At 54.7% G+C, this 26633-nt stretch overlaps 2 protein-coding genes across 3 annotated transcripts; one reads left to right on the top strand and one right to left on the bottom strand.

The window, feature by feature from the left end:
* Positions 1–6911: 6911 nt before the first annotated feature.
* atic (5-aminoimidazole-4-carboxamide ribonucleotide formyltransferase/IMP cyclohydrolase) lies at positions 6912–11157 on the bottom strand. Its single transcript, XM_028806099.2, has 16 exons — positions 11010–11157; positions 10785–10911; positions 10627–10703; positions 10487–10553; positions 10323–10411; positions 9209–9360; positions 8880–9036; positions 8668–8793; positions 8483–8590; positions 8315–8400; positions 8146–8235; positions 7940–8065; positions 7693–7785; positions 7370–7552; positions 7137–7292; positions 6912–7064 (listed from the first exon to the last, which is right to left on the bottom strand). Exons 1-16 carry the CDS (start codon positions 11140–11142, stop codon positions 6945–6947), a joined length of 1890 nt encoding a protein of 629 aa, XP_028661932.2. The 5' UTR covers positions 11143–11157; the 3' UTR covers positions 6912–6944.
* Positions 11158–14932: 3775 nt separating this feature from the next.
* stat4 (signal transducer and activator of transcription 4) lies at positions 14933–24466 on the top strand. Of its 2 annotated transcripts, none has more exons than XM_028806097.2 (24): positions 14933–14999; positions 17833–17961; positions 18123–18258; positions 18400–18498; positions 18752–18844; positions 18926–19004; positions 19085–19170; positions 19247–19398; positions 20322–20480; positions 20575–20667; positions 21220–21279; positions 21876–21896; positions 22000–22090; positions 22170–22214; positions 22306–22389; positions 22468–22566; positions 22640–22775; positions 22864–22916; positions 22996–23090; positions 23192–23328; positions 23407–23598; positions 23718–23760; positions 23836–23944; positions 24020–24466. In XM_028806097.2, exons 1-24 carry the CDS (start codon positions 14977–14979, stop codon positions 24044–24046), a joined length of 2241 nt encoding a protein of 746 aa, XP_028661930.1. In that variant the 5' UTR covers positions 14933–14976; the 3' UTR covers positions 24047–24466. The 2 variants fall into 2 exon arrangements, with proteins under 2 accessions (XP_028661930.1, XP_028661929.1); XM_028806096.2 differs by having other exon boundaries at positions 14935–14999; positions 21997–22090.
* Positions 24467–26633: the final 2167 nt, after the last annotated feature.

Below are 26633 nucleotides of genomic sequence, written 5' to 3'. Positions count from 1 at the left end.
TGCCTGCTGCTGTCTGAGGGTCTTTGGGGTGGGGGGGGAGACCCTCTGAAATAGTGCCCATGTACCTTTTATGGCCCATTGTACAAGTGGCACCCAGTCATGGCTTTGAGTCTGGATAACCGTGTGGGCCAAATGTGCAGCCACCCCCCCACCCCCCGTGTCCGGCCCATCCTGTGAGCTTTGAGGGTCCCCAACATGAGTGTGCTGGCACTTTGAACTGACCCCATGCTGCTCTGCACTCGGTTTGTGTTTACAATCACGAAACTAACTTGGGGGGGGTCAGTCATGTACCCCCCCCCCCCACAAGCTATGGCCAGGTAGAACACCAATACGGCAGTTCAGGAAAACCCAACCGAGATTTCAATTTGGACCCAAGTGTTGCCAAGCCATGCCACTGTCTGAGCCCCCTACAGGCCTACCCTGCTGCATTAAATGTGATGTCATAGAAAGATGAGTGACAATGCGTAATGTCACAAAGGGTAAAATCGGAATCTACGCCAAGGCGGTGACCACCACTGTCGGGGTGGCACCAGCACCAGCTGAGGCTCCTCTGGCCCAGAGTTTCAAGGTGCAGCTGCAGTTTTGTGCCCACCGTATGGGAAGTGTGCCTAGAAAGATGCCGCCAGTTTCTTCCATGCAGGATCCCTTTTGAAGTGTCACGGGGGGGGGGGGTCCTCCAGATCTGATCAGAGACCACTTACCTACTGTATGTCTTAAATGGCACCGGTGCCCCACTGTGCAGACCTGCTCTCCGGCCCCCCGACTGGCCATTTTATATGTTTGAACCCACAGATTTCATTTGGGCACCTCGCCTCTGGTGTGTCCTCGTTGGCATCAGGACTCGAGTCAGAGTGGAATTCCACTGGCGGGCACCTCATCGCCTTTGCTGTCCATCTTGATGTCCATCACCACTGTGCCACCATTAATGGCAACTCGGATGGCCAGCTGAGCCCACCGAGGAGAAACGTGAAGCCAAAACGTGCCGAGCTGCCATTCAGCCCACCTGGGGGCTCATGGACCTGAGCATCGGCCCCTCTTTGTGCCCACATGACGTGGTCCACTACGATGTTGGGTATGGGGACACTGGTCCCACCATTTGTCTAAGATGTCCCTTAAAGTTCCCACCTTTTGTCCCCACATTCTTGTCAAGCTTGTTTTCAAGTGCCAGTGGGGGTCCGTGGGACTCGAATAACTTTAACCACTTCAGTCCTGCCACCTCTTAATCTCCATTTGCTTAAAGTCGACACAAAGTACCCCAGGTGCCCAAGGAGGTGCCAGCGATTCACAAAACATAACCAACTGTCTGTTATATAGCGCCTTTACTGTGTGCCACAGAACACCACAGGGCAGCTCAAACCTGCCATGATAGGACCCCCAAATGCCTCCAAGGGGCTCCTCATTCTACTGCTCACACCATCATGGCACCCATTACTCAAAGGCAGCGTCCTGACGGGCACCATGGCAAGCAGGTCACCTTGTCCTTCCTGTCCAAACATTTCAGCATTTGGGACCTTCAGGTGTCCCCAAAGCACAGACTGGGCTGCCAGCGACAGCAGGACGGCCTGGAGGGGTCTGCCCGCCTGGCACCAGGGCCCACTGTGTCTGTCTGTGTCTTTCTGTCCAGCCCAGCAATTCTGGTAAACGTGACGTCACCTCTGCAAGGTTTTCAGTTTCATTGTCGTCATCCTAGGACTATTGTGGCACTTTGTGCAGAACACACTGAACTTGTGCTATGGCACACGCTGTGCCCAAAGATGAGCTGCCAATCCTCCACATGTGCTCTGAGCTGGCTGGGCAAGTACAGCATGCCAGCTCAGCCCACCAGCGGCATAGATGTCATTGTTCACTAATGCAGGCCCATTAAAATTCAACAGCAAATCAGTTTGCTCCTTCAAGTGGGCAGTTCAATGGGCACCTGTCCTGGCACCACACCCAAACTGGACCGGGGCCTGGCCCTTCAATGCACCCTGGGCATGAGACGATGGCCAGCTGAGCTCATTGGTGAGCCCATGAGCACCGAATGGCCTCCTCTCATTTGGCAAAGGCCTGTGCCCCCAAATCAGGGGGGCTCCATTAGTCACAGTGGTAAACGAGGAGGGTGGGGCCCATATAGCGCCATGCCAGGTGGAGCAGCGCCGCTTGGCTCACTGGTTTTCAGTCCCAAGCCCCCCATTACCCTCTCACGTGGCGGAGGGGGGGGGGATGTTTCTAAACGTTCACGTTACCCCCCCTCTAATGCCCCTACGTCTCCTTGCCATTCTTATTGAGTCCGCACTTTGGGCATGGCCAGATTCACAGAGGTGTCCCTCTGGTTTCCAACAACCCTACAAGAGGGTGGCCCACCCATACCAAGATGCACCACTTCAGAACATGCAGTTGGCACAGGTGCTCAGACAGACCACAGCTGGTAACCTGAGGCAACGTAACAGAGGGCGGCAGCCTGAAGCCACATCACAGACGAGGACCCCTCTGCACGGGTGACAAGTGCCATTTGTCCCTCTTTGTTTTCTGTGAACTGCTTTGACTTTGAATTCCACAAATCAGTTGGGTGACGGGATTCATGACCCCTGAACCTCACTGGAGCAGCAGCTGGTGGGCTTTTAGAGACCCCCAGGAGTCACAATGGTGACAAATGCTGAAGGGCAGGGACACAAGGAGCGGTGGGGGCAAGTGGCATTAAACATAAAAATGGTCAGGACATGATGTGCCACCTGCAGGTGTTGGGCCTGCCCGGGCCACCCTACTGTCTGGTGCCAAGTCACAGATGGCAGTGGACACGCGTGGTGTCACCAAATGCGCTGCTTGGCGTGGATTCTAATCGTCTTCATTTGTGACAGAAAATGGAGTGAGGAAAAAAAAAAGAATAAAGTGCTACAAGGGACCCACCACAGACATCAGCCATGGGGGTCCGGCTGTGTCTGCTGCTCAAAACACAACAACATGGGGCACCAAAAAATAATACAAATTAAAAAAAAAAAAAAAAACGGCAGAGGTGACATGGTGGTGACATGGTGGGACAAGGGTGCAGTGCTGTGTGCTCAGGCTGGCATTCGGAAATAAAACAAAAAAATAAGAAAGAAGAGGGTCTTAAAAAAACACAAAAAGGAAACAAACGCGCAGGAGCAGCCGTGACGTCCCCCCGTCTTCTGCTGTGGACGTCTGCCTTAATGTGGCCGCTTTATATAGCGCCTTACGTGGACAGGAACCACAGCAGCTCGGCACAAGCAGACCAGAAGGCTCACCTGCACCCATGCCAGTCACCCACAGCACGTGCCCACTCACTACCGGCCAGCCGCTAAGCCTGATAGGAATTCGGCCGTCGTGCACAGTAGGTGCCCTCGCCACTCGACCCAAACAGCGAAATCACAATAAGACCGAGGGGGCAAAGGCCAGGAGTGGACATAAAAACACGCAGGTGACAAACGTCAGGGGTCTTCAGGTCACTTGAGACTGTCGGCCAGGCTGTGGTGGTCCTGCCCGTCTCTTCTCCTGCTCATTTGTCCTTCTCTGGCCGCTTTGCCCACCCACAGACTCAGATCAATAAAGACCTCCACGTGGGGGTCCCAGTGCCGCAGTCTACAGTACACCGATGACACAAAAAGGACACAAAATGTCAAATGACGGCCCCTTTAAGCACCAAGGTGGCTTTTGAGATTTCAGTTGAAATAAAAGGTCCCCAAAGCAGTTTTAGGATTTGTTGAAGAAGGTCAAAGTTCAGGTGGTCCCGAGCACTGCCAGGTGGGCTCACACTCTTCACCGTTGGCATTTTAATTCAGTCGAGTGTTTTTTGTGTGTGTCTCAGTGTCTGTACGCCGTGTCACATGTGTCACCCTTCCAGAGAGTCAGAAGGCCTCCATTGTCCCTGCCCCTCCTCCCTCACACTTAATGCGCTGGCATCGACCCGCCTAACAGGAAACAACATAAGAGGGCTACAAGTGTAAAGTACGGGCACAAATTCCTGTGAATTCCACAGAAGGCACCCCTAGTGCCCGCTCTGCCTACAGGCCAGTGCCACTCAATGGGCTCATCGTGAAAGGCTTGGAGACATTCTGCCCCCATCTGAAGATGGCACCGTCTACCTGCTCATCGTGCCTACTGCCACCAAGACAAGCCAGGAGGAGCTCTGCGGATTACATTGTGCCATTTCTCATGTGCCGCTAATGCCATCCAGCCCCTCAGGCTGTGCAGTAAGCTGTTGCCGCTGCAGGTGGGCACTCCCTTAGTGGCGGGGATCATAGACTAGCTGAAGGGAAGGCCACAGTATGTGCGGCTACAGGGCTGTGCGTCACTGGTGCTCCATAAGGGACACTTCTGTCACCTCTCCTTTCAGCTACAATTTTCCGATGACACAGCAGTGGTGAGTGGCAGGCCTGGTGATGAGATGGCATAGTGGAGGTAGTGGGCAGTCCAGTGGTGGCTCAATCAGCTGCAGGTCCACACCAGTCCAGCTAAAGAACTGAGAAGATGGCACTCTGCAGTTACTGCCAGTCTAACACTTGGGGGGAGGGGTTAGGTGAAGACCAAGGACCACCAGTGACTGGGGGTCTGTGTGGGCAGTAAGCTGGACTGGTCCAAGGACTCGGCGGCCCTATGTAAGCAGGCTCGGGTCTGTAGGGTCTGCACGCGAGTGCCTGCCTGTGCCATTTTATTTGCTGTGGCGTAACATGAAGGTGGCAGACATCATGCAGCTAAACACCCTGATGTGGACAGCTTGGAAACTGTGGCTGACCAGAGAAGGGCATCCAGTCACCCACTCTGTCATGCCCTGGTTGGACTGGCACAAACTGGGCAGCCAGGACTCCTCTCTGGTCTCCCCTCATGAGATCCCAGAACATTCTCCGCTACATGGAGGTGCCAAGGTACCCAGTTGTTCTCCCCATGCCAGTGACTGTGTTCACAGAATGTGCCCAGCATGCCACATTCTGTGTTTGGCTTTACCTTCAAAACTTCTCTTTTATTTCAGATGCCCATTTTTGACGTTTGCCCTTAGTGCGCCATGTGCCACCATCCCTTTCTACAGTCGTAATGTCATTAAGGCCAAGGGATCAACAAAGTTTTTGGGTTCTGAATCTAAACGTCACATGTGAAGGCACAAGGGGCTCAAAAGTGAGGGAGAAAACCAACAACCCCTGGGGGCACCAGGATACCCCCCCGCGGGGTCTAAAGACTGGCAGGCACCTGTTGGCACACGACTCACCTCTGTCCATCACAAGTGTCACGTTAATGCGCCACGCCAGCCCCCCCGCGACACCCACATATGCTAATGCATATGTGACCAACGGACCACCACACTACACAGAGAACGGCCCACCGTCACCATTAACGGGCAGCTTCAGGGTCCCAAAGGCTCCCCCTCAACCTACAGCTGTCTTTGGGGGGGCCGCGGTGGGATGGGCGCTCAAGTGTTGCTGTTGAGTCTGTGAAGTGATGCCCGCTCCATTTAATGGCACATGCTGGTCGTTGATGCCCAGTGCCCACACTGCCCATTTTTCAAATCAGGCTGTGCTGCGACCCGCACTCCACTGGTGCCCATTGAGATGTTTGGCGAGTCTGGTCACAGTACACACAGGGAGGCACTGGGTGGGCCAAGGCCTGCTTTGGGGGTCCTAACTTTTCCCACCTCGTCTTTGGTTTTTTGTTACTCGCTGGGCATCAACAGCAACTTCAAAATTCAGCCACAAAGTAAAAAAAATAAAAATAAAAATAAAAACCCGCGGCAAACGTTAAACTCGAATCACACGGCGCGCCCACTCGAGTTTAACAAAGTGCCACTGCCACACCCACAAAAGGCCACCTTTGTGACAGCCACGTCACCTCACACGTCCTAAAGCGCCACACATGCCGCACCCTAAATGAAGCCCCCCAGGCACGGCCAACTTTCAACCCCCCTCCTTCAACAGGAGCATCGGACCCCTTCAAGGGGGTCACAGGCCATCAGCGTCAGGGGGCTCAACACCCGTTACCTTCACACCGGACCACCACCTCCGGAGCTCCCTGTGAATCCCACCCACACTTTGGGTTGGCACAGGAAACGGACCCCAACACACGCACAAGGGTGGCAGGCCCTCTTAAAAGGGGTCTCGCTCGTCACCAACGTCTCAGCGGGTGTGCCTGCACCACTGAGGGGGTCGCCGCTGTGTTACGGTGACTGAGCCCCCCGATGCTCTCCCCTCAGTTTTGTTCATTTTCCAAGCCAAGCCCACTTAAACATGCTGGGGCAGCACAGGGGGCTTTGCCCGCACACCTTCTGCTCCAGTGCCCTCCATCACGGAGACAGGACAGCAGTCGAGGGGGGCTGGTGTCATTGCTGCCTTCAAGTCACCCATCTGTGTCACTGTCACTCCCCCTAAAGTGTCCCAAAGACGACATCATGAAGCCACAGCCTGGAGTGGGCTCAGAGACATCACCAAAGCTCGAGACCCCAAATGTGGCCAGCGGTGGGCTCAGTGACCAAGCCGTCCACACAGAGGACATGGGAGGATAAAAAGGAGCAAGTGACAGAATCTGGGGAGCACCAAGGGACAACACTTGTAAATGTGGGAGGACAAGGGGCCAGTTCTCAATGGACCACCAAGGCTCAGCAGCAGTGGGCACCAACCGGCCCCTCGCCCACAGCATGCAGAGGTGTCAAGTGACGTCCTCACTGGGTCACCACACAGCCAGCCTGTGGCACGAGAGCCCAAAGGGACTTGAGGGGGATTCAGAGTGCTGCTGCCCATCTTCACAGAGACCGGTGCCAGCGTTCCCACCCATAGTCACCCACCTGTCACTTAACGGGGGGGCTTCGGGATGCCTGGCACCTGCAACTCTGCAGAGATGAAGGATGAGGCGGGTGCCACACTGGAGCCATCGTCTATCAAAGGGTTAAACAAGCCCACCACCACGCCCAGGCAGAAACACAGGAGCCGGGGGGCCATGAAGTGCGTTTATTGAAGTGGAATGTTTCAGTGATGGAAGAGGCGGACTTTGGTGTGTGCCAGCCGGACCCCCAGCTCCTCGCAGGCCTCGATCACCACCTGATCGGCCGCCGATCCCGAGGGGGCAGCGATGAAGTCCACTCCGCTCTGCAGAGACAGCGGGCACATGTCAGCACAGAGTCACGTGGCAGTGCCCTCCCACCTGCCCCAGCTACGTACCTGGCGGGCGCGCTCAATGTTATCCCGGAATGGAAAGAAGGCGTCCGAGCTCAGGGCCACCCCCTTCAGCGTGCCCAGCCAATCACGCCGCTCGTCGGTGGTCAATGGAACGGGGGGCTCTTCAAACAGAGCCTGCCAGGCCTGCAGATCGGCACCCTGTAAAAAGGGAAAGGCGCTATAAGATGGGCACAACTGCACGATTCTACCCCAACAGCCACAAGGCCCCCACTTACCTGCCCCACAGTGCCACCCACATACTGCTCAATGGCATTGGCCATTTCTGCCCGCTTCACTCCTGGCTTGAACTTCATGGACAGCACCCGGGGGTGGTGCCTCAGCCACCAGCTGTCAGCCTTGTCACCCGCTAGCCGTGTGCAGTGAATGCGCGACTGCTGCCCTGCGCCGATGCCAATCACCTGGAACGGGACAGACATTAAGGACAGGCCTCGGGTGACGAGCCACTGGATGTTCGCACACAGCAAACCCAAGGGACCCAGCAGAGCCTCCACCCTCCCTCAGCCTAAGATGCCAATCTGTGCCCTCCAAGTCCACACACCTGCCCATCCTTGGCATAGCACACCGAGTTGGACTGCGTGTACTTGACAGCAACGGTGGCAACAATCAGATCTCGCACGGCCTCCTCGGGCAGCTGCAACAAGAGACACAGAATTGGAGCAGTGGGCAGCACTCCCACGATGCACTTCTACTGCACCCACCGACAGAAAACCGCAGCTTACACTGCCACCATGTGGCCAGCTCTGGAACAGCAGTCACCCAGCCCAAGCCCTGCATTGGCAACTCACCGTCCCCTGGGTGACGACATTGCCGAACATCGAGCGGTCAATCACAGCGTCGTTCCGCTTCTGCGTCAGGTGCAATCCAAAGAGGACCCTCACTTCGGTCTCGGCGGGCACATAGCCCGGGTCCATCTGCGGTACACGCACAGGGCACGTTAAAGGCAGCAGCAGCAGCCAAAGGCACAGGACGGGCAGCCCTGGGGGCAGCTCACCTGCAGGACGCAGTAGGCACCGCTCTTCTTCTTGGCCAGGATCTTCAGAGCCTCCTCTTCAAAGCCAGGGGCGATTATCCCATCAGACACCTGCCAGGCGGCCAAACAGAGAAGGAGGGTCAGACGGGGGCAGCAGCGGCCACACCAGACCCCCGAGCCACTCACTCACCTCCCGGGAGATGATCCTGGCCGTGGGCACATCGCACACGTCTGAGAGAGCAATGAAGTCCCCAAACGAGGACATCCTGTCGGCACCTATCAGATGGGAACACGCACGTCACCATCACCAGCTCGACCGAGTCACAAGTCCACGCGGCCCACCGCCCGCCCTGCTCACCTCTGGCCCTCGCGTACGCCATTGCCAGGGGAGTGAGATCTTCAAATAAGTCAAACACCATGCACACCCTGGCCTCCTGCTCACTCAGTGGCACCGCTATGGCAGCACCTGTGGGCACAAAACCAAGTCAGTAGGCTGCCCACCTGGCAATCAGTAGGCAAGGTGCCAAGTTGAGTCTTCCTCACCAGCAGGGCTCACATGCTTGAAGGATGTGGCAGCGGGCAACCCTGTGGCACTCTTGAGCTCCGACACCAGCTGCCAGCCATTTAGCGCGTCACACAGGTTGACAAACCCAGGAGATCCGTTGAGAACTTCGAGGGACAAAAGGGGTGGAGTTAAGCGTCTTATTGGTGAGCCACCAGAGGACACCCGACAAGCCCCACCCCTGCCATCTTACCAGTGATTGGCAGCCTCGGGCCAAGGGTATAGAGCTGCGCGGGCGCCTGGTGCGGGTTCATGCCATAGCGGAGGGGCAGCTGGGACACCCCCTGGCTGTACTGCTTCCGGAAGAAGTCTGAGATGGCAGCGTCATACTGTGCGGTGTGCGTGAAGGCCTTTGGGGGACACAAAGCAGACAGTGAATAAGGCGCCAAGGCAACTGGTCCACCGGCCCACCCATAGGCTCCACGTGCTGCAATGCCAATTCAAGCCTCTAGTGGGCTCTTACACTGGCACAATAAGCACTGGGATCACATCACCAGGCACCAGGGCAGCCAAGCTACTGACCTTCAAAGCCAGCGTCCTGCGGGTCTCCAGTGTCGAGTCTTTGTTCTCCGAGGTCTCCATCTCCTTGGCAACAGTGGCATAGTCCTCTGGGTCACAGATGACAGCCACACGGGCATGATTCTTAGCTGCAGCTCGCAGAAGGGTCACCCCACCTGCCACAAAGAAGAAGGATGTCCATCAAAGACTCTCCCCTACTTGGAGGACGCTGGGCAACATTAGCATGGAGCGACGGTGACAAACGAAATGGCACGAGGACATTGAGGATGAGGGAGCACCACCAGCACTGCAACATAAGAAGGTGCTATACTGATGACAGATGATGGGCCACAAGACTGCCACCTTCCACCCTGGGTCCGGGCAGCGCCACCCTCCACATACCTGCAAGTGTGCCCCCTACAGGCTTTGCTGTGCCAGGTCTCTCCTGCTGCACTTCAACGTGGGCTCCAAAGAACGTCAGCACAAAGCAAATGGAGAAGAGCTGTGTGAGCAGTAGGCATGTGCCACATCAGTCAAGTGGCATACCCTTCATCCCTGAATGGCACCAACTCTGCCCGCCATCATGTTGGCCTCGCACATTAAAGTCTACATCAGACTCCCAATGTCACCCAAAGTGGCAGTGAGATGGGATTCATGGATGGCATCCATGATGGGCACACCACATAATGTTAACCTGGCATCCAACAGAGTGCCAAGCGAAGGCGTTACTAAGAGGGAGCATTAAGCGAGGAACAGAACCAGTTATATGGCGCCCACAGCGAGACAGCATACAATCGGTTTAGTGCTCCGTGAAATGTCACTCGGGTCACTAGGTTAAGGACAGCGTGGCCAAACAAACTCCGAGGGCTTGGCACTCTTTATAGTGCCTTTCTACACTGCAGGTGACAATGGCCTCAGTACATCTCAAGTGACAGAATCTCAGGACTTTACACAACAGACCACCGCTTGGAGTAGGAAAGTGAAAGGCGCTATAAAAACACAGCAGTCTGTGGAGCCTGCAGCCACTGAAGAGACTGGAGGTCGGACCACCGGCGTGACCTGAACGAGTCTCAACTGGGTAAACTGTGCCAGGACATGCAGGGGGCCACGTGTGTGGGCCGATGGTCACCTGACTCACCGATATCGATCTGCTCCACCGCCTCCTCCACGGTCACCGCTGGCGACGCCACGGTCTTCACAAATGGGTACAAGTTACAGACGACCACCCTGAGAGCAGAGAACAGACAAGGGTCAGCGCGACATCGGGGTCACCTCCAGACGCGGACCACCGCCTCTGCCCACCTCACGTGACTCAGTCCCATCTTCTCCATGTCGCTGTCGTCCGCCGGGGTCTTCCTCGCCAGGATTCCTGCATGACACACGAGCTAGCGTTAGTCACAAGGGGGCGTCACACGATTCCCCCCCACCACCCCAAACCTCACCTGCGTGCACGGCGGGATGGAGGGTCTTCACTCGACCACTCAGCATCTCGGGGAAGCCGCTCAACTCCGACACGTCCCTGCAGGGGAAAAGACCCAGAAAAGTAGCAAACGGAGGCTTCGGGGGGGTTTGAGCACACGGTCACATACAGGACACATACCGGACTGCCAGGCCAGCATCCCGCAAGGTCTGCGCGGTGCCCCCCGAGGCCACCAGCGACAGGCCGACGGCGGCGAGGCGCCCTGCGAACTCCGCGAGGCCGCGCTTATCGGACACGCTGAAGAGGGCTGAAAAGAAATGACAAAATGTCAACGAGGGGCTGCGGGTAAGGGGGTCGGAGGGGTCTTCAACTCAGACGACCATCTAGCGCCCCGCTGCCACTCACCAATCTCCGCAGAAGCCATGACGACAGGCCCGCCAGCAGCAGCCCGCGCCTTCCACTCGTGGTCACTTAAACTCCGGCGCGGGGCATGATGGGAGTCCGAGTGGGCGGGGCGCCACGGCACGCACCTCGTCATCCGCCCGAACGCGCCGTCACGAGCCGGGCGCGCGCACAGCCAACGAGACAACAAAGCGCTGGTGCGGGGAAGTGAGGCGCGCGCGTATTGAATTGACTTTATATAGCGCCTCTCTTTGTGCAGGGCTCAGGGGGCTTCTGCTCCCAGATATCACAAACGGACACCCCTTCTCCGTCACACACTTTATAGCGCCCTGATCTCAGCATCTACGCAGAGCCCCAGTCAAGGCTGCCAGTTCAGTCCCTGAGCAAGTCGCAATACCCCGAAACAACTGTGTGACATCCCGGTGACTGTAAAGCGCCTTGGCGGGGCTTTGTATGTCGAAAGGCGCTATAAAATAAAGGGTGGGATTGTCTGAGTCGAAATACTGGGCAATGGCAGCAAAGCGCCACCCGAAGCCCCCAGTTACCAGGCAGCCACTAGGAGGGATCTCTGCATGTTTAATATAGCGCCTTTATTTTATGTTTACATTTCGAGATGGCCTTTGATTGAAGTCACTGGTTCACCCCGCCTAGTGCCACCTAAGGCCACAGTCAGCCTCACTTAGAGATGAAAGACACTGTATAACAGATACTTATGCTGGCAAAGGCACTATATAATGGTCCAAGTCTTCTTATTTTTCCTCCATCTTCCTGAAAAGGGAGTTGAGAAATTTAACCTGCGGGGCAACGCTACAGCAGAGCAGGAAAAACGAAACCGAAAAGCAAAAGGACAAGCATCGATGCCAACGGAGCCCGTTATTAGAGCGCCATGTAGCCCCTCCATCTGTGAGAGGTGAAAGGCGCTATATAGCAGGTAGACAGACAGCGCCTAGGTGTGTTTGGGCACTGGAGGGGCACAGCAATGCCCGCAAGTTCATGCCATCTCTTCATGAGTCAGCCTTGGTGCTGCACGATGGAGATGCCCACAAGTGGTGGTCCACTCTCATCCTGCCCCTCAGGCCCTCATGTTAGATGACGTGTCTAGTGCCTGTCGTTGATGTGGCCCCCGTGGTGCCGGATGAAGGACACATGAGTGTCACCGGCCGCACCCTGCTGACCTCTGCGCTGGACAGAAGACCAAATTCATAAAATGACAAACAGAGATGGAGTCATGAGTGCTGCGTGAAGAGGGACATGCCAGTGTGACAGGAACAAGTGCCAGTGGTGCAGAGGAATGACACTGTGACACTGAGTGCATTCAGGGCAGACCCCCACCATGCTGCTATTGGCTGTTATTAATTAGAGCCCAGAGATGTGCCACACTGCGTCCCCTCCGGACCGCCCACGAGAGCTCGGTGATGGAGGCCTTTCTTATTTATGAGAAGTGACGTGGAGCTCGAGGACATTTCAGCTCCTCACACATTGCTGACTAATTGCAAAGAAAGGCTACCGTTTCTGTGCCACGCCGTCCCTACGCTCACCTTCTATTCGGTCTTCTGCATACCAACTGCCAGGGTCTCCATCCTGATGCCCCAGCTACCACAACCTACACCCACCACTCAGCCAGCCCCCCAGGTACCCAGGACTGACCCTCACAGCAGACCAGGTGAGCAATGAACTACAGAAAGCCGAGCAAAGCAAAGTCTGCGGGCCTGATGGTGGCACCACTGACTTCTTCAGCACATCTTCAGTTTGTGTTCTTTGATCCTACAAGTGGCTTCTGCTGTGAGTGGTCACCATGACAGTGCATGTCTACTGACTGGTGGCCCTGACCTCACCCATGAAGAAGACCTTGGAACAGCCAATGTTGGGATGCTTGTTACCCCTGCTGAGAACATCACTGGACCTTCTGCTGTTTGCCTGCCAGGACCACACAGGGGTGGATGATGGTGGTCTCATTAATGTGCTAATCAGAGCCAACTACCATCTGGGGGATCTGCTTTATGAATTCTCATCATACGGTCCGGACCACCAGAAGAGACGCTCCAGTCGATGAGGGTTGAAACGACAACCTAAACTGGCTGACTGCAGTCTGTATGCATACTGGACTGGACTGGCTGGCTCACTTCAGGAGAATGAACACAGGGCACACACAGGGCACACACTAGCAGAGGTGCCAACTGAACCACCTGCAGCTCAACACCACAAAGACAAAGGAGACAATCATAGACTTCAGGAGGGTCACCCCCAGTCTGCCCCCAGTTCTCACTGGTGAAGGTGAAGATGTGGAGGTGGTGAGGACTTAGAATTACCTCAGGGTGCATCTGAACGACAGGCTGGAGTGGGGGACCAACACTGAGACCCTCCGTATCCATGAAGGGTCAGAGGCGCCTGAGGAGGTGGAGGCTGTTTGGTGTATGGAGGCCACTCTTAGAAGTTTTCAACCAGTCCATAGCAGTCAGTGCAGTAGTGTGATGGAGAAAAGGCCTTAGTGCCAACGATGCCAGCAGACTCAATTAACTCATCAAAAAGGATGGGCAGTCAGGCTGAACTCACTGGGGGATGTGGTGGAACAGACGGTCACTCCTGGAGCTGCTGGCTGTCCTGGACAAGGCTGTCACCCCCTGGACGAGGAGCACCTTCAATAACAGACTGAGACAACTGTGGTGCTCCAAGGAGTGCCATGTGAGGTCAGTCAGACCCTCAGCCATCAGGCTCTATGACGAGTCACTCTCTGGCCAAGGTGGTCTTGTGCCCTCTGTGTGCTGAAAGGTACCGGGCTGGTCCAGCAGACATCTGAACAAACAAGACGGCCGCGTGCAAAATACGCTGACAATCACTGACATCCTGGGCTGCGAAACTGCAACCGATAAGGACGAGCAACTCTGTTCAGGTCACACTCGGTGACACACACTCGGTGACACACACACTTTGGGAAGTCGACGTATAGAGGGGTCTTCATACAGGTGGCTTTGTGTCTGCTGTGGTGACCCTGCAATCTCCTTTGCAATTATTATTATAATTATTATTGGAGGAGTGGTGGCTCTGAGGCTAGGGATCTGCTCTGGCAATTGGAAGGTTGCTGGTTCGAATCCCGTAAATGCCAATTGGGACTCTGCTCTATTGGGCCCTTAAGCAAGGAAGGCCCTTAACCTGCAATATAAATGCAAAGAATTATTACTATCTATCTATCTATCTATCTATCTATCTATCTATCTATCTATCTATCTATCTATCTATCTATCTATCTATCTATCTATCTATTATCTAGTGCCTTTCACATCTATCCATCTATCTATCTATCTATCTATCTATCTATCTATCTATCTATCTATCTATCTATTATCTAGTGCCTTTCATCTATCTATCTATCTATCTATCTATCTATCTATCTATCATATAGTGCCTTTCTATCTATCTATCTATCTATCTATCTATCTATCTATCTATCTATCTATCTATCTATCTATCTATCTATTATATAGTGCCTTTCACTATCTATCTATCTATCTATCTATCTATCTATCTATCTATCTATCTATCTATCTATCATATATTGCCTTTCTATCTATCTATCTATCTATCTATCTATCTATCTATCTATCTATCTATCTATCATATAGTGCCATGCACCTCTATTTATGTTTTTAGCCTTCCATTTTCCAAACCCGCTTATGCGTTGGCATTTTTCATTTTATTTTCATTTTAATAACTGCTGCCTGACGTTACTGCCCAGGATGCCACCTACGCCTTCCTGCTCGTCTGCCCCCGGACTGCCCCGCTCAAGCGCTCGCCCTATAATTTTGCAGATTCCTTTTCCACCTTCCAGGTTTAGAAGAAATGCGCTAGCAGGTGCGTCGGGTTTCCAAGAAGCGCTGACGTTACCCGACCGGTTTTGTGGCTTGAGACGTTGTGAAGCCACGTCGCGGCTGCGACCCCCGTGACACAGGCATCCCTCCCGTCCTTCGTTCCAATGGGCTCGGGCTGTGAACTCAGGTGAGAATTTGCGCGTCTCGGATCGTGGCCGCCTTAGCGGAGGAGATGGGCGTGGTTATGCAAAAGTATTTAAATCTATGCAAATAAGCCTATTTGAGCGGCAGTCCGAGCGTGCGGCTGCAGACGACCTGGGAGTTCACAGCGCAGGCGGGCGCGAGCAGCAGGTGGCAGGTGAGTGTCGTCGTCGTTCGTCCCCGCGGCTCGAAGTGGTACCGAGGACGGGGAATCGCACCTTCAGCTTTTGGCACGCGTTGTCATTGCGGTGTGCCGGAGGAAGTGAAAGCGGGCGGCCGGGGATGTCAACCCGAGGAGGCCCCGGATCCCCGCCACAGCCATCGGCCGCCGCCTGAGAACGACGAGCCCGAGTCACTTATGACGACTTGAGGGGGCACAGTGGTCTGCGTGATGCCACCAGGGGTCTAGCATCGTGTCGGCAGGAGGATCAACATGTCAGAGCACGTGATATTGTTGTAGAGGTCGGAGTGAGGGGGTTGAGTCACATGACCTACTTTTGGGCTCACCCGTTTTTTGGCGTTTTAGGGCGGCGACTCGGGCGCGGGGCGCAGTTATTCTGTGAGGTGCCCACCGGCCTGAGTGCGCCAGTATGGTTTCATGCCAGGCACTGTGGGGCCCCAGTGGTTTGGTTTTGTTTCTCTCTTCTCCTTTGCCTTCCAGACGTTGCTGTGACATGTGTGTGTGTGTGTGTGTGTGTTTGCCCATCGGTTGTCCATTTATAACTTGGGGCCGCGGTCAGCAGGCTGGACCAGATATCTCCTGCTATTGCAGGGAATTCCTAGACTGGTACAGGATACGGCCCCTGCAGTGCATCCTGGTCCCTTTGCATTAGGCCAAGCCCCTCTTTTAAAGGCACTATATAGAAATGGCTGTAAAGGTCCCATGGAATATCTGTGTAAACATTATATAGCGCCTTTCTCAAAAGAACATCAGGTGCCAGGCAACAGGTGGTGTCTAGAAAGCAGGCATGATAATGAAGTGACCCCCTTAGGGTCTCAACCAGCAGCCTTCTGGTCTACAGTCCACTGCTGAGCCACTAGGGCACACTGCCTGGCACACTCAGCCCAGTGTCACAGCTACAGACTCGGTGCCACGCCACAGGCCTCAGACCCCCGACCTGTTGTGTTTCTGAGCATTAGAGGGGCTGCTGAACTGAAAAATGAACCCCAGACACACAAAGACGATGGCTGCACATTTGAGGACCTGAGATCAGTGACAGTGACATTGACTGACTGGCACCCTGTCCAGGGGTAGTTCCTGCCTTGAACCCGATGCTTGCTGGGATTGTGACCTGCTCTGCATAAGTGGCTTTGACAATAGATGGATGGACTGACAATGACATTGAGTGGCACTGTGAGAAGTGCCAGTTCTTAATCTCAATGAAACATTCTGGTTGGCACCCAAACCTGAAAACCTCCATGCAGACTGCAGCCACAGGTGCAAAGCAGGAACCCATTTGTAGGGGGTGCCAGTCTATCCCTGGTCTAAGCACAGGTGCACCCAGAACCAAAGTATGGAGGCATGGTGACAACATGCAGACGTGCAGATAGCATACATGTGACAAGGAATGCAGATGATAAAAGAAACAGCACGGGTAACGGGTTACGCCACACTAGCAGGTGCCACTCTGGGGTAACAGCAGACCCTTCCATAAGAGTCTTTGAATTTTATGAGGGAACAAGCAAGGGACAAAAATGAAGCCACAGACCTTGAGTGGACACTTTGTGAAACTCCAGTATCCACTGGTTTATTGTTCTTTTCCTGGCACTGAGTAAGCTGGTGCCAGTGCCTGGACGTCCCAGAGAGATACTGCATATTAAGAGAGCATTAGTGTGCCCGGTGGTGATGAACAGGCAGGGTGGTTCTCCATCCTTGACAAGTAACAGGCCAGGAGGTCTGGGGGAGCAGTGCGGCCCTCTAGTGGCCAAGGACGTTCAAATCCTCCCAAAACAAAGCAGAAGCTCTTTTACTGTAAAGTGCCTTGGAATGGCGCAATATAAGACAGATGGGTTGTGTCTTGTAGAGGAGAATGTTGGTGCCAGGCTTGGTGTAACCCATCAGTGGTTAAGGTGTTGAGCTGCGGGTGCCACGTGATGGGACACCCCATGTGACACCAAGGGAGTCGTGACCTGCCACAACCACGTGTGATTTGTAAGTCGCTTTGTAAACAAACAAACAAACATCTCACAGGACTGGGAAGGACACTCGGTGGTCTTAGATGGGCTCCCCTGTCAGAAAAGGCAGTGCATGCTGGGAATCGTGAATGAACATCCTGAGCGACGGCGGTCTGTATGCGGCAGGCCAGACCCACCAGTGCAGTGAGTGGTCCCTGGCACCAGGCAGTCAGCAGCAGTGGGTGCCGCTCGTGGGCGTGTTGTCTGCCGCCCGTTCATGCCGTTCCTCCTCCATGCCACCCCCTGTTTGTCTTCTCGTCGGCCGCCTCCGTCTCTTCCTCTTTTTCGGCTGAGGATGTGGCTGGTGAGGTGCATGCGAGAGTCGCTCCCCTCCCTGGCCCCTCCGTCCACCTGGCCAGTGCCACTGCTTCTGCTCGGCCACGTGACTTACCAGTAGAGGCTGTCATGGCGCAGCCTGCCTGCTTCCTGCCTCGGTGGCGCTCGCAGCGAGAGCAGGAAGTGGCTGCCCACACGCCTGCACCCTAGCGCTCCAGGTGCGTCACAGCAGCCCAGGTCCGGGTGCAAGGCCCCCCGTCTCAACCGCGGTGCTGTTGTCTGGTCCAGAGAGAGTCGGTGGAGGGCGGGCAGAGTCCCGGTTCCTGGCGCTGCCCCTGCTCTGCCCTGACGCTCTTGTTTTCTCTCAGCATGAGTCAGTGGAAGCAGGTGCAGCAGCTGGAGATGAAGTTCCTGGAGCAGGTGGACCACTTCTACGATGACAACTTTCCCATGGAGGTGCGTCAGTTCCTGGCCGAGTGGATCGAGGCCCAGGAGTGGTAGGTGTCTCGCTCATCTCGGGAATCCCCCCGCTTTCCAGAGAAGCGGCGCCTTGACTCGTGTGCGTCACCGGGAAGTGGCGAGGCGGCAGAGGGCAGCACGCCGGGGGAGCCCCCGGGCTCGGGTGGCGCACGCATGAACTCGTCTGCTTCTCGCACAGGGATGTTGCCTGCAACCACGAGGCCATGTCCACCATCCTCTTCCAAAACCTGCTGGCTCAGCTGGAGGACCAGTATGTCCAGGAGAAGAACTTCCTGCAGAGACACAACCTGAAACGCATCAAGCAGCAGCTGCAGGTGAGCGGGCGCCGGGCCAGGTGGTTGAAGTGAACCGAGCGCACAAAGCCACAGATTGGTGGTGTGTGGCAGTCATGTGATACCCCCCCCCCCGCCCCAACATTTCTGCCATCGTCACTTCTGCCCGCCTCTCCTCTGCAGGTGAAGTACAAGACCAACCCGCTGCACATGGCCACCGTCATCTCCAGCTGCCTGAGGGAGGAGAGGAGGATCATCGCTGCTGCCAGCATGGTGGAGCAGGTAGTGGCACGGGGTGGGCGTCCCTGGCAGGTGACCGCCCTTTGGGCCACAGTGTAGAGCGCCTCTCGTGTGAATGTGAGTGGCTTGTTGGTGGGTGGAGGGACTGTAGGGGGCGCTGCCTTGAGGTGGGTCACACACACACCTGTCCCAGGTGGGTAAGGTAAGTGTAGGGGGTGCCAGTGTGCCCCTTGCTATTTGTACTCGCCTGTCCATAGAGGAGTCCGGCTGTTGAGGTCCACACTGACCGTTGCAGGGTCCGCTGGAGAAGTCCATGCAGAACTCCGTGGTATTTGAGCGGCAGAGGAATCTGGAGAACCGGGTGGTGGTGGTCCGCAGGAGCGTGCAGGTAGGTGCCAGAGAGGTGGAGAGGGGGGTCCGGTCACCCAGTAGCTCCCATGCCCATTTGAGCGCCCCTGTTTTTCCACAGATGGTCGAGCAGGGAGTCAAGTTTCTGGAGAACATGCAGGACGAGTTTGACTTCCGCTTTAAAACACTGCAGTCCAAAGGTGGGTGTCACTCGTTGTCTGTCACGCCGATGCTGACCCCGGTCACTCTGTGCCCCTAGCCCTCTGCTCTATCATTTCAGACCCCGCCGAACGCAACAATGAGCAAGCCAGGCTGGAGGTGGTCCGACTTCAGGACATGCTGAACTTGCTGGACTTCAAGAGAAAGGTAGGGCAGCAGAAGGAGGGCACCACTCTGCCCAGCGGGCCACGCACTTCTCACTGTTCCCTCTGTGTGCCCGCAGGAGACGCTCGGGAAGATTGCAGAACTGATCAAGGAGATCGATGCGGTCATGAGCACCCAGCTGACCGAGGAGCTGCGGGACTGGAAGAGGCGGCAGCAGATCGCGTGTATTGGGGGGCCGCTTCTCACAGGGCTGGACCAGCTGCAGAACTGGTAAGGCGCCAGCCTAGAGCTTCACAGGCCTGAGAGTCCAGAAAGACTGCCCAGAGGTGGGCATCTTGTGGGAATCTGTGGCTTTATTGATGCATTTGGATGGTCTTGGTAACCCACAGCCTCATCTGTAGGTCACAGATAATCTAGACCTGGATCTCGGGTTCCAGAACAGCTTCAAGTGATATCTAGAACCTGCCACCATTTGACGGATTCTCTGGCTTTAGAATACCAGCCCCGTTTCTGCACTTGGGTGACCCCCGAGAACCCGCAGTCCCCCTGGTCAGATCAGCGGCAGATCTGAAGATGTTCTAGAGTAGTTCTAGAACTCCCAGACCAGCTGTCTTACATCTCCAGAACCCAAGCTTGAGTCCAGTCTAGACCGTCTCCTGGGCATGCTCATCTACCTGTAACTGAAGAAGCTCTAGAACAGTGGCCCATTATTAGCTTTCAGCTGCTCACTGGGATCAATGCCTGTCGTATACCGATGAGTCTTGAATGTGTTTGGAAGTGTTCTAAAACAATTTGAGTAAACCAGTTGTCTTACATCTCCAGGCCCCATGCGACTGCGCTCTAGAACCTCTGCCTTATATCTCCTGGTCAGAGAAGTCTGTAACCCAGAGACCCGAAATTTCTGTGTATTTGAATTTGTTCTAGGACAGTAGACCAGCACCTGAAGGATCCACGGCCCTCACACGTCTGGGCAGTCGACCGCGGTCTACAACGAGAATAGCATCTTCATTTGGGCCTCCTGTCTCCCACCCAGGGAGATTCCTCTAGAACAGTCTGCGCTTGGGGTCACCTCTCAGGTGCTGGGACAGTTCTAGAAGCCACAGACCCAGCTCTCTCTGCTCTAGAACCTCTCACATCTCCATTCGTAAACAGGAAGCGTGGGTCCTAAGACGCCCCACTCTGCCCCCCTGCAGGTTCACAATGATCGCACAGAGCCTCTTCTACATCAGGCGCCACTTAGACAAGCTGGAGGAGCTCGTCATGAAGGTGACGTACGACGGCGACCCAATTCCTCTGCAGAAGCCCGAGCTGGAGGAGCGCGTCAAGTGCCTGATCTACCATCTCATCAAAAGGTGGCGTTTTTGGGGCATGTGGCCACGGGGCCTCCCCGGGGTGAAACTGGCGGGACTTTGCCACCATTCTTGTCTCCATTTGTCTTTTCTGCAGCTCCTTCGTGGTCGAGAGGCAGCCCTGCATGCCAACCCATCTTCAGCGGCAGCTGGTCATCAAAACTGGAGTGTTCTTCACCATGAAGCTGAGGTAAGTGCCCGATGGCACTGGACGGGTGACTATGAGACCTTCAAGGCCCACAATATGCTGATTGTGTGGCATCTCTTGCGGGGCGGAAGCCTCTAAGAGGCTGGGAAGTTGGATGGCATGCTGTGCCAAACCTGCAGATCTGGGATGAGTCTTGTCTTGGGCACCTCCTGGACATGTTGCCCATCTGTGCCCTTTGTACCCACAGATGATAAATCAGTAGAATGCCTTTTGGGGCATCTTGATGTCAGTGATCTTAGGACTGTAAGGGAGTAGAAGATTCCAAATTTGAGCCACAATGACACTCCACAATGGGCACACTTGGTATTGTGTTGGCATCGGCCATATTCATGTCTCATTTTATTCGGTTTTAAGTTCATTGTAAGCATAAGAGTGGCACTACAGCAGCTAAACGGTGATGGATCTGTGCCATCCGCAGTGCCCACTTGAATGTCTCCGACTGCACAGCATACAGTATCTGTATAGAGGCCAGTCCACACCAGCGGGGGGCGCAATATTCCAGCTTTGCCAATCTCTTTGTTTGCTTTTCCACAGGCTGTTGGTCAAACTGCCAGAAATCAACTACCAGCTGAACGTCAAGACCATCTTTGACAAGTGAGTTTATATAGCGCCTTTTCGTAATCCAGGGGGCACAGCAGTCGCATAGTGCCAGTTGTAGTCATGTGGTTTGAAGTCCAGAAGTTTAGCAGGGGAGGCCACACAACTGCCTATGGTGGTCCCACATAACCCACCACTCATAGTATTGTAGATGGCACCAGTCTGCCCACATACCCCTCAGTCACGCCATCAGGCCCCTGCCTGAACTTAGTCTCAGAGCCTTAGAGGGGAGCAGGTGACATACAGGGGTGGGTCCCTTAGAGGAGAGCCAGAGAGGTGTGACACTGAAGAGGCCAAATGACAACGTGGGAGCCATTGGAGGGGAGCAGGTGGCACACTGGGAGGAGGCGTGAGTGGAATGGCTGACACCCTGGGGGTCCCATAGAGGGTACAGGGGAGGTAATGATGGACCCTTAGTAGGAAGTGGTTGACACACTGAAGATTCCCAGTAACACATTGGTGGTCCCTTAGCGAGGAGCGGGTGACACACTTGGGCTCCCTTCGAGGGTTGCTGATGACCCACTGATGTGTGAAGGTGGCTGTGCCCTCTTGCTCCCCCTGATGGCATCTTTCCTTCTTTTTCTCTCCTGCAGGGACCTTCCCGCTGGCAGAGTGTGAGTAGCTCCTTGTCTGTCTTGTGCTGTCGGGCACAGCGGGTGATGAGGGCAGTGGGTCTCCCCGTGCCCGCTGGTCACTCTTTTCTGCTTATTTCAGAAGTCGTCAGTTCTTCATCCAGGGGACCAGCATCAAGGCGATGGACTTGGAGGACTCATCCAATGGCTGCTTGTCCGTCGAATTCCGACACCTGGTAATGAGGTGCCACCAGTCGCTTATATGGCGCCTTTCACTCGCGACTCTCATGTTCAACTTGTGTGTTTCTTATTCAGCAGCTGAAAGAACGCAAGCTGTGCAACGGGTCCAAGGGAAACGAGGTGAGAGAGCGTGGGCTCCCTGGGGTGCCCGCTGCCGAAGAGCTGCCCGATGTTTGCTGCTTGCCCGACTGACCGGCCGTTCTGTCCACAGGTCCCGGTGACGGTCACAGAGGAGCTCCACTCCTTCAGCTTCGAGGCCCAGCTGTGTCTTCAGGGCTTGACCGTAGACCTGGAGGTCAGTGCATTGTGGATGCCACCTGGCAGGTGACCTGCCCAATCACTTCTGACCTTTTGCTCTCTGCTTCTTTTCCAGACCTGCTCCTTGCCCATAGTGGTCATCTCCAACGTGAGCCAGCTGCCCGGAGGCTGGGCCTCCGTCATTTGGTACAACCTGTTGACTGATGACCCTAAGGTAGATGTCACCTCCGTCTGACCCGCCCCTGACCGCTTTGCCCTGCTGACCACTGTCCCGCCTTTTTTTCCAGAATTTGTCCTTCTTTAGCAGTCCACCGGCCGCCAGCTGGTCACAACTGTCTGAGGTGCTGAGCTGGCAGTTTTCTTCCTTCGTGGGACGAGGCCTCAATGCGGAGCAGTTGGCAATGTTGGCAGAGAAGCTCTTGGGTATGCGGGCCACATGGGATGCCAGCGGTCCAAGGCTGCCGGTGCCAATGTAGCATTTGACGCTCCTTGTCTTTGTGTTTGTTTCCAGGCCAGCAAGCCGCGTTCAGTGATTGCCAGTTTTCTTGGGCTAAGTTCTTCAAGGTAAGTTTGGGCAACCACCGGGCACTGTGAGGGGCGTCCAGTCGGGTAGCCGGTGCTTCAGCTCTGCCTCTGCCTGCAGGAGAACATCCCGGGCAAACCGTTCAGCTTCTGGCTGTGGCTTGACTCCATCCTGGAACTGATCAAGAAGCACCTACTGCCACTCTGGATCGATGGGTGAGTTGACGAGTCAAGGGGCTGCCAGATCTCTGGGGGGCGCCACTGCTCAGATGGTGTTTGCTGACTCTGATGCCCCCTGTGGGCACCTTCCTCTTCAGGTACATCATGGGCTTTGTCAGTAAGGAGATGGAGCGGGCGCTGCTGAAGGACAAGGAGCCAGGCACGTTCCTGCTGCGATTCAGTGAGAGCCACTTGGGTGGCATCACATTCACCTGGGTGGACCACTCTGAGAATGGTTAGTTTGCCTGTTCTGGTGCCCAGTGATGTCCCATCCCAGCTTGCCGCCTCATGTGCCATGTCCCTTTTTCCGCAGGAGAGGTCAAGTTTCACTCAGTTGAGCCGTACACTAAGAGCCGCCTGGCAGCGCTGCCCTTTGCCAACATCCTTCGCGACTACAAAGTCATCGTGGACGGGAATGTTCCCGAAAACCCCCTGAAATTGCTGTACCCGGGCATTGCCAAGGATGAGGCCTTTGGGAAGCACTACAACAGCCAGCCATGTAAAGGTGAGCCCTGGCAGGCCTGCCACAGAGGGTCTCCGCTCTCACTGCCTGCTGCTGGCCAGGCGGAGGTGCCCACTGCTGAGGGTCTCGGCTCTAACCACCTGCCACTTGTCTCTTTGCAGACTCCCAGTACATCTCTTCTGTCTTCATTCCTGTCTCTCAGTTGTGAGTATCACCGCCACCACTATACCCCCTGTGCCCATCGCCCCCACTAGCGCCCTTTTCTTTTTCTGTTTTAAGCACCAATGTGTCTGCGGCACCCTTCTCATCGCTGGACTTGCTGCCCATGTCGCCAGGAGAGTTTGATGTGCTCAAGAAGCAGCTGAGCCCAGTGGAGTTTGAGACGGCGGTACGTATGGCAGGTTCGGGGTGGCCCAGTGGGTGGGCAAGTCTTCCTCTGGCTAATCTGGGCTTTGATTTTCAGATGAACTCCCCCTGCTATGCTGAGTAAGCCCGCCAATGCCAGCGACCCTTGCTAAGGAGAGGCAGAGCCACTTGGAACAGCCCGATGTGCCAGCCTGGTGTGGGGTTGTTGAGCTGATGAGCGAGTGCCCAACTGACTGCACTTCCTCATGAGGCTTCTGCTGCCAACTGACAAAGGTGCCATGTCCTTTACAGCTCTTGAGTGATGCCAGTCTGACCATTTAGGGTCACCAGACAGGACATGGGCACAGGGCAGGACACTTCCTCAAGCCCGGAGCTAACAATGTCCAAGTGCCTTGAGATGGTGTTCACCATGAAAGGCGCTATATACACCATATGTTTCTATATATATATATATATATATATATATACTGTATACACATCTAAAGGTGCTTGGCTGTAAATATTCATTCCACTGTTTATGTGTACGATAAACCTTTAAGATGAAGATGCTGCCTGTGTTTGCTGGGGTGGTGGGCACATGATGCCACATGCCAACACTGACCTAACTGGCAGGGCTCTTGTCAGCTGTGGCTCTGGGCGAGTGACCGTCACTAGTGTGTGAGGAATGACCCACTCCCAGATGACCTGCGGACGTTCTGCATTTGGTCTCATGGGGGTCAGGTGGGCTCAAGTGGTCAGTTGGCCGAGTTTCAGGACCTCGTGGTCCACAGGAGTCCGGTGTGAGGGCATGTGTAGCGCCCCCTGCAGGCGTAATTCAGCATTGAGCAAGTGGGGAGTCGCCTGCTGAGACTTAAGCCCACCAGCCACAGGGTCACAGTCAGCTCATGGGATTTCTACAGCGCTTGTCACTGGATGCCCACGTAAAATGCAATTTAAAACTTCATGAAGTACAAAAAGAAAAGAGAGGAGTGGAAACCCAGCAAAAGAAAGACGTGAAAGGACCAACGGGCAGGAGTGGCCACTGGCGGGGACCCTGAGAATTGAGCAGCAGAATTAAGGAGGACAAACCCACACAAAGCCAAACCTGGCATCCACCGAGGCCTCACCCCAGACAGCCACACTCTAAACTCAAGAGGCAGGCCTGCAGGCCCCCACAGGCCCAAACCAGGCCAAAATGGCTTCAGATTTTATAAGGAAGGCCAGGAGGACCTCGTCAGGCTGCAGGCCCACAGGGACAGAAGTAAAAATTCAAAGTGAAGGAGCAGCAAAGGCGAGGCAGGGAGGGACAAGCAGAAAGAAGGCAAAGTCCGGGCCAACAGACCCATCATCACAAAACAAAAGACGGGACCTTTGAAGGAACAAATCCAAAAATCAAATCGGGGGGGCTGTGCTGAGCTCGCCTACAAACTGAAGTGGCGCCTTTGTAGAGCTGGGGGGTCCTCCCTCCTCGGGTTCCACTTTAAGGAGACCTCAAACTGAAACATCCAATAATAATAATAAACAGGCAGCGGTAGACGTTCAGCCAGCTCATAGCAGCTACATGGTGGTCTCCTGGAGAAGCAGCTTGAGTCCAAAAGACTCACCAAGTCTGAAGAGACTCGTCAGGGGGGCACTGCACCATCTCAGGGCCCACTCTGGGGATGCTGGGGGCTGTCATGGAAAAGAGAACTTAGTGCCCCCATCGACAATATCTATCTAGTATATAGCACCTTTCACCTATCTCTATCTATCTAGTATATAGCACCTTTCACCTATCTCTATCTATCTAGTATATAGCACCTTTCACCTATCTCTATCTATCTATTATATAGCGCCTTTCACCTATTTCTATCTATCTATCTATCTATCTATCTATCTATCTATCTATCTATCTATCTATCTATCTATCTATCGCGCCTTTCGCTCTCACTATCCAGTTGATCACCTGCTCATCAGACAGGTAAGCAGGACGTCGGCCATTTCCCTCTTTATATGTAAGACGAAGCCCAACACTCTTTCTGCATTTTCTGGGGTCTCGGGTTTAATGTTTCACTTGGCAGATCCCCCATCATGAGGTGCACTGATTAGCAGACGAAGTGCCAGGCGTGAGATCTGTGGTTTCCTTTCTGGGCAGTGGTTGAACTGGCATTTCTGGAGGTGGGCACTAGGGGTCATTTTGACCGGTGGTCAGGACAACTGTGAATTCAAGAGCTGGAGGTCCGTATTCCGTGAGTTGGCCCGGACAACAGCAGCAGAACATCAAGCATCAGAAAACTGAAGGCATGAAATGCAGAAGCTCATAATGGTGGTCCCACTTTTGGGTTCAACATCATGGAATTTGATATGTCTGGTCGAGGAAGACAGCAACAGCAGGGTGGGCCACATTTACACCATGGGTGCTTCGTGCCATCTGAAACGCAATCAGGTCCATCATTTTATGTTTTTCCAGTCAGAGCAGATGCAGGTGAAGCGACTTGCTCAGGGTCACCCAGTGGTGTGAGTGGTGGCACTTCAGGGTTGGAGGTCCACAACATTAACTACTGGGCCACAATGTCTGTCTTGCAGGTTAAGGAAGGCTGTGAGAAGTTTAAAGGAGCACAAGACCACCTAAGAAATGAAGGGACACGGGACATTCAGTGTGAATCTGCTTGGTGAAAGCTGGCAAGGACTTTGTGCCAGTCTCACAGTAAATGGTGAAGGAGTCGCCACCTGAACTGACTCAGTAGCTGCTG

Source organism: Erpetoichthys calabaricus, chromosome 8, assembly GCF_900747795.2.
Source record: "Erpetoichthys calabaricus chromosome 8, fErpCal1.3, whole genome shotgun sequence".
In the NCBI taxonomy this organism is placed as follows: Eukaryota; Metazoa; Chordata; class Cladistia; order Polypteriformes; family Polypteridae; genus Erpetoichthys; species Erpetoichthys calabaricus.
This window is presented reverse-complemented; position numbering and strand designations above follow the sequence as displayed.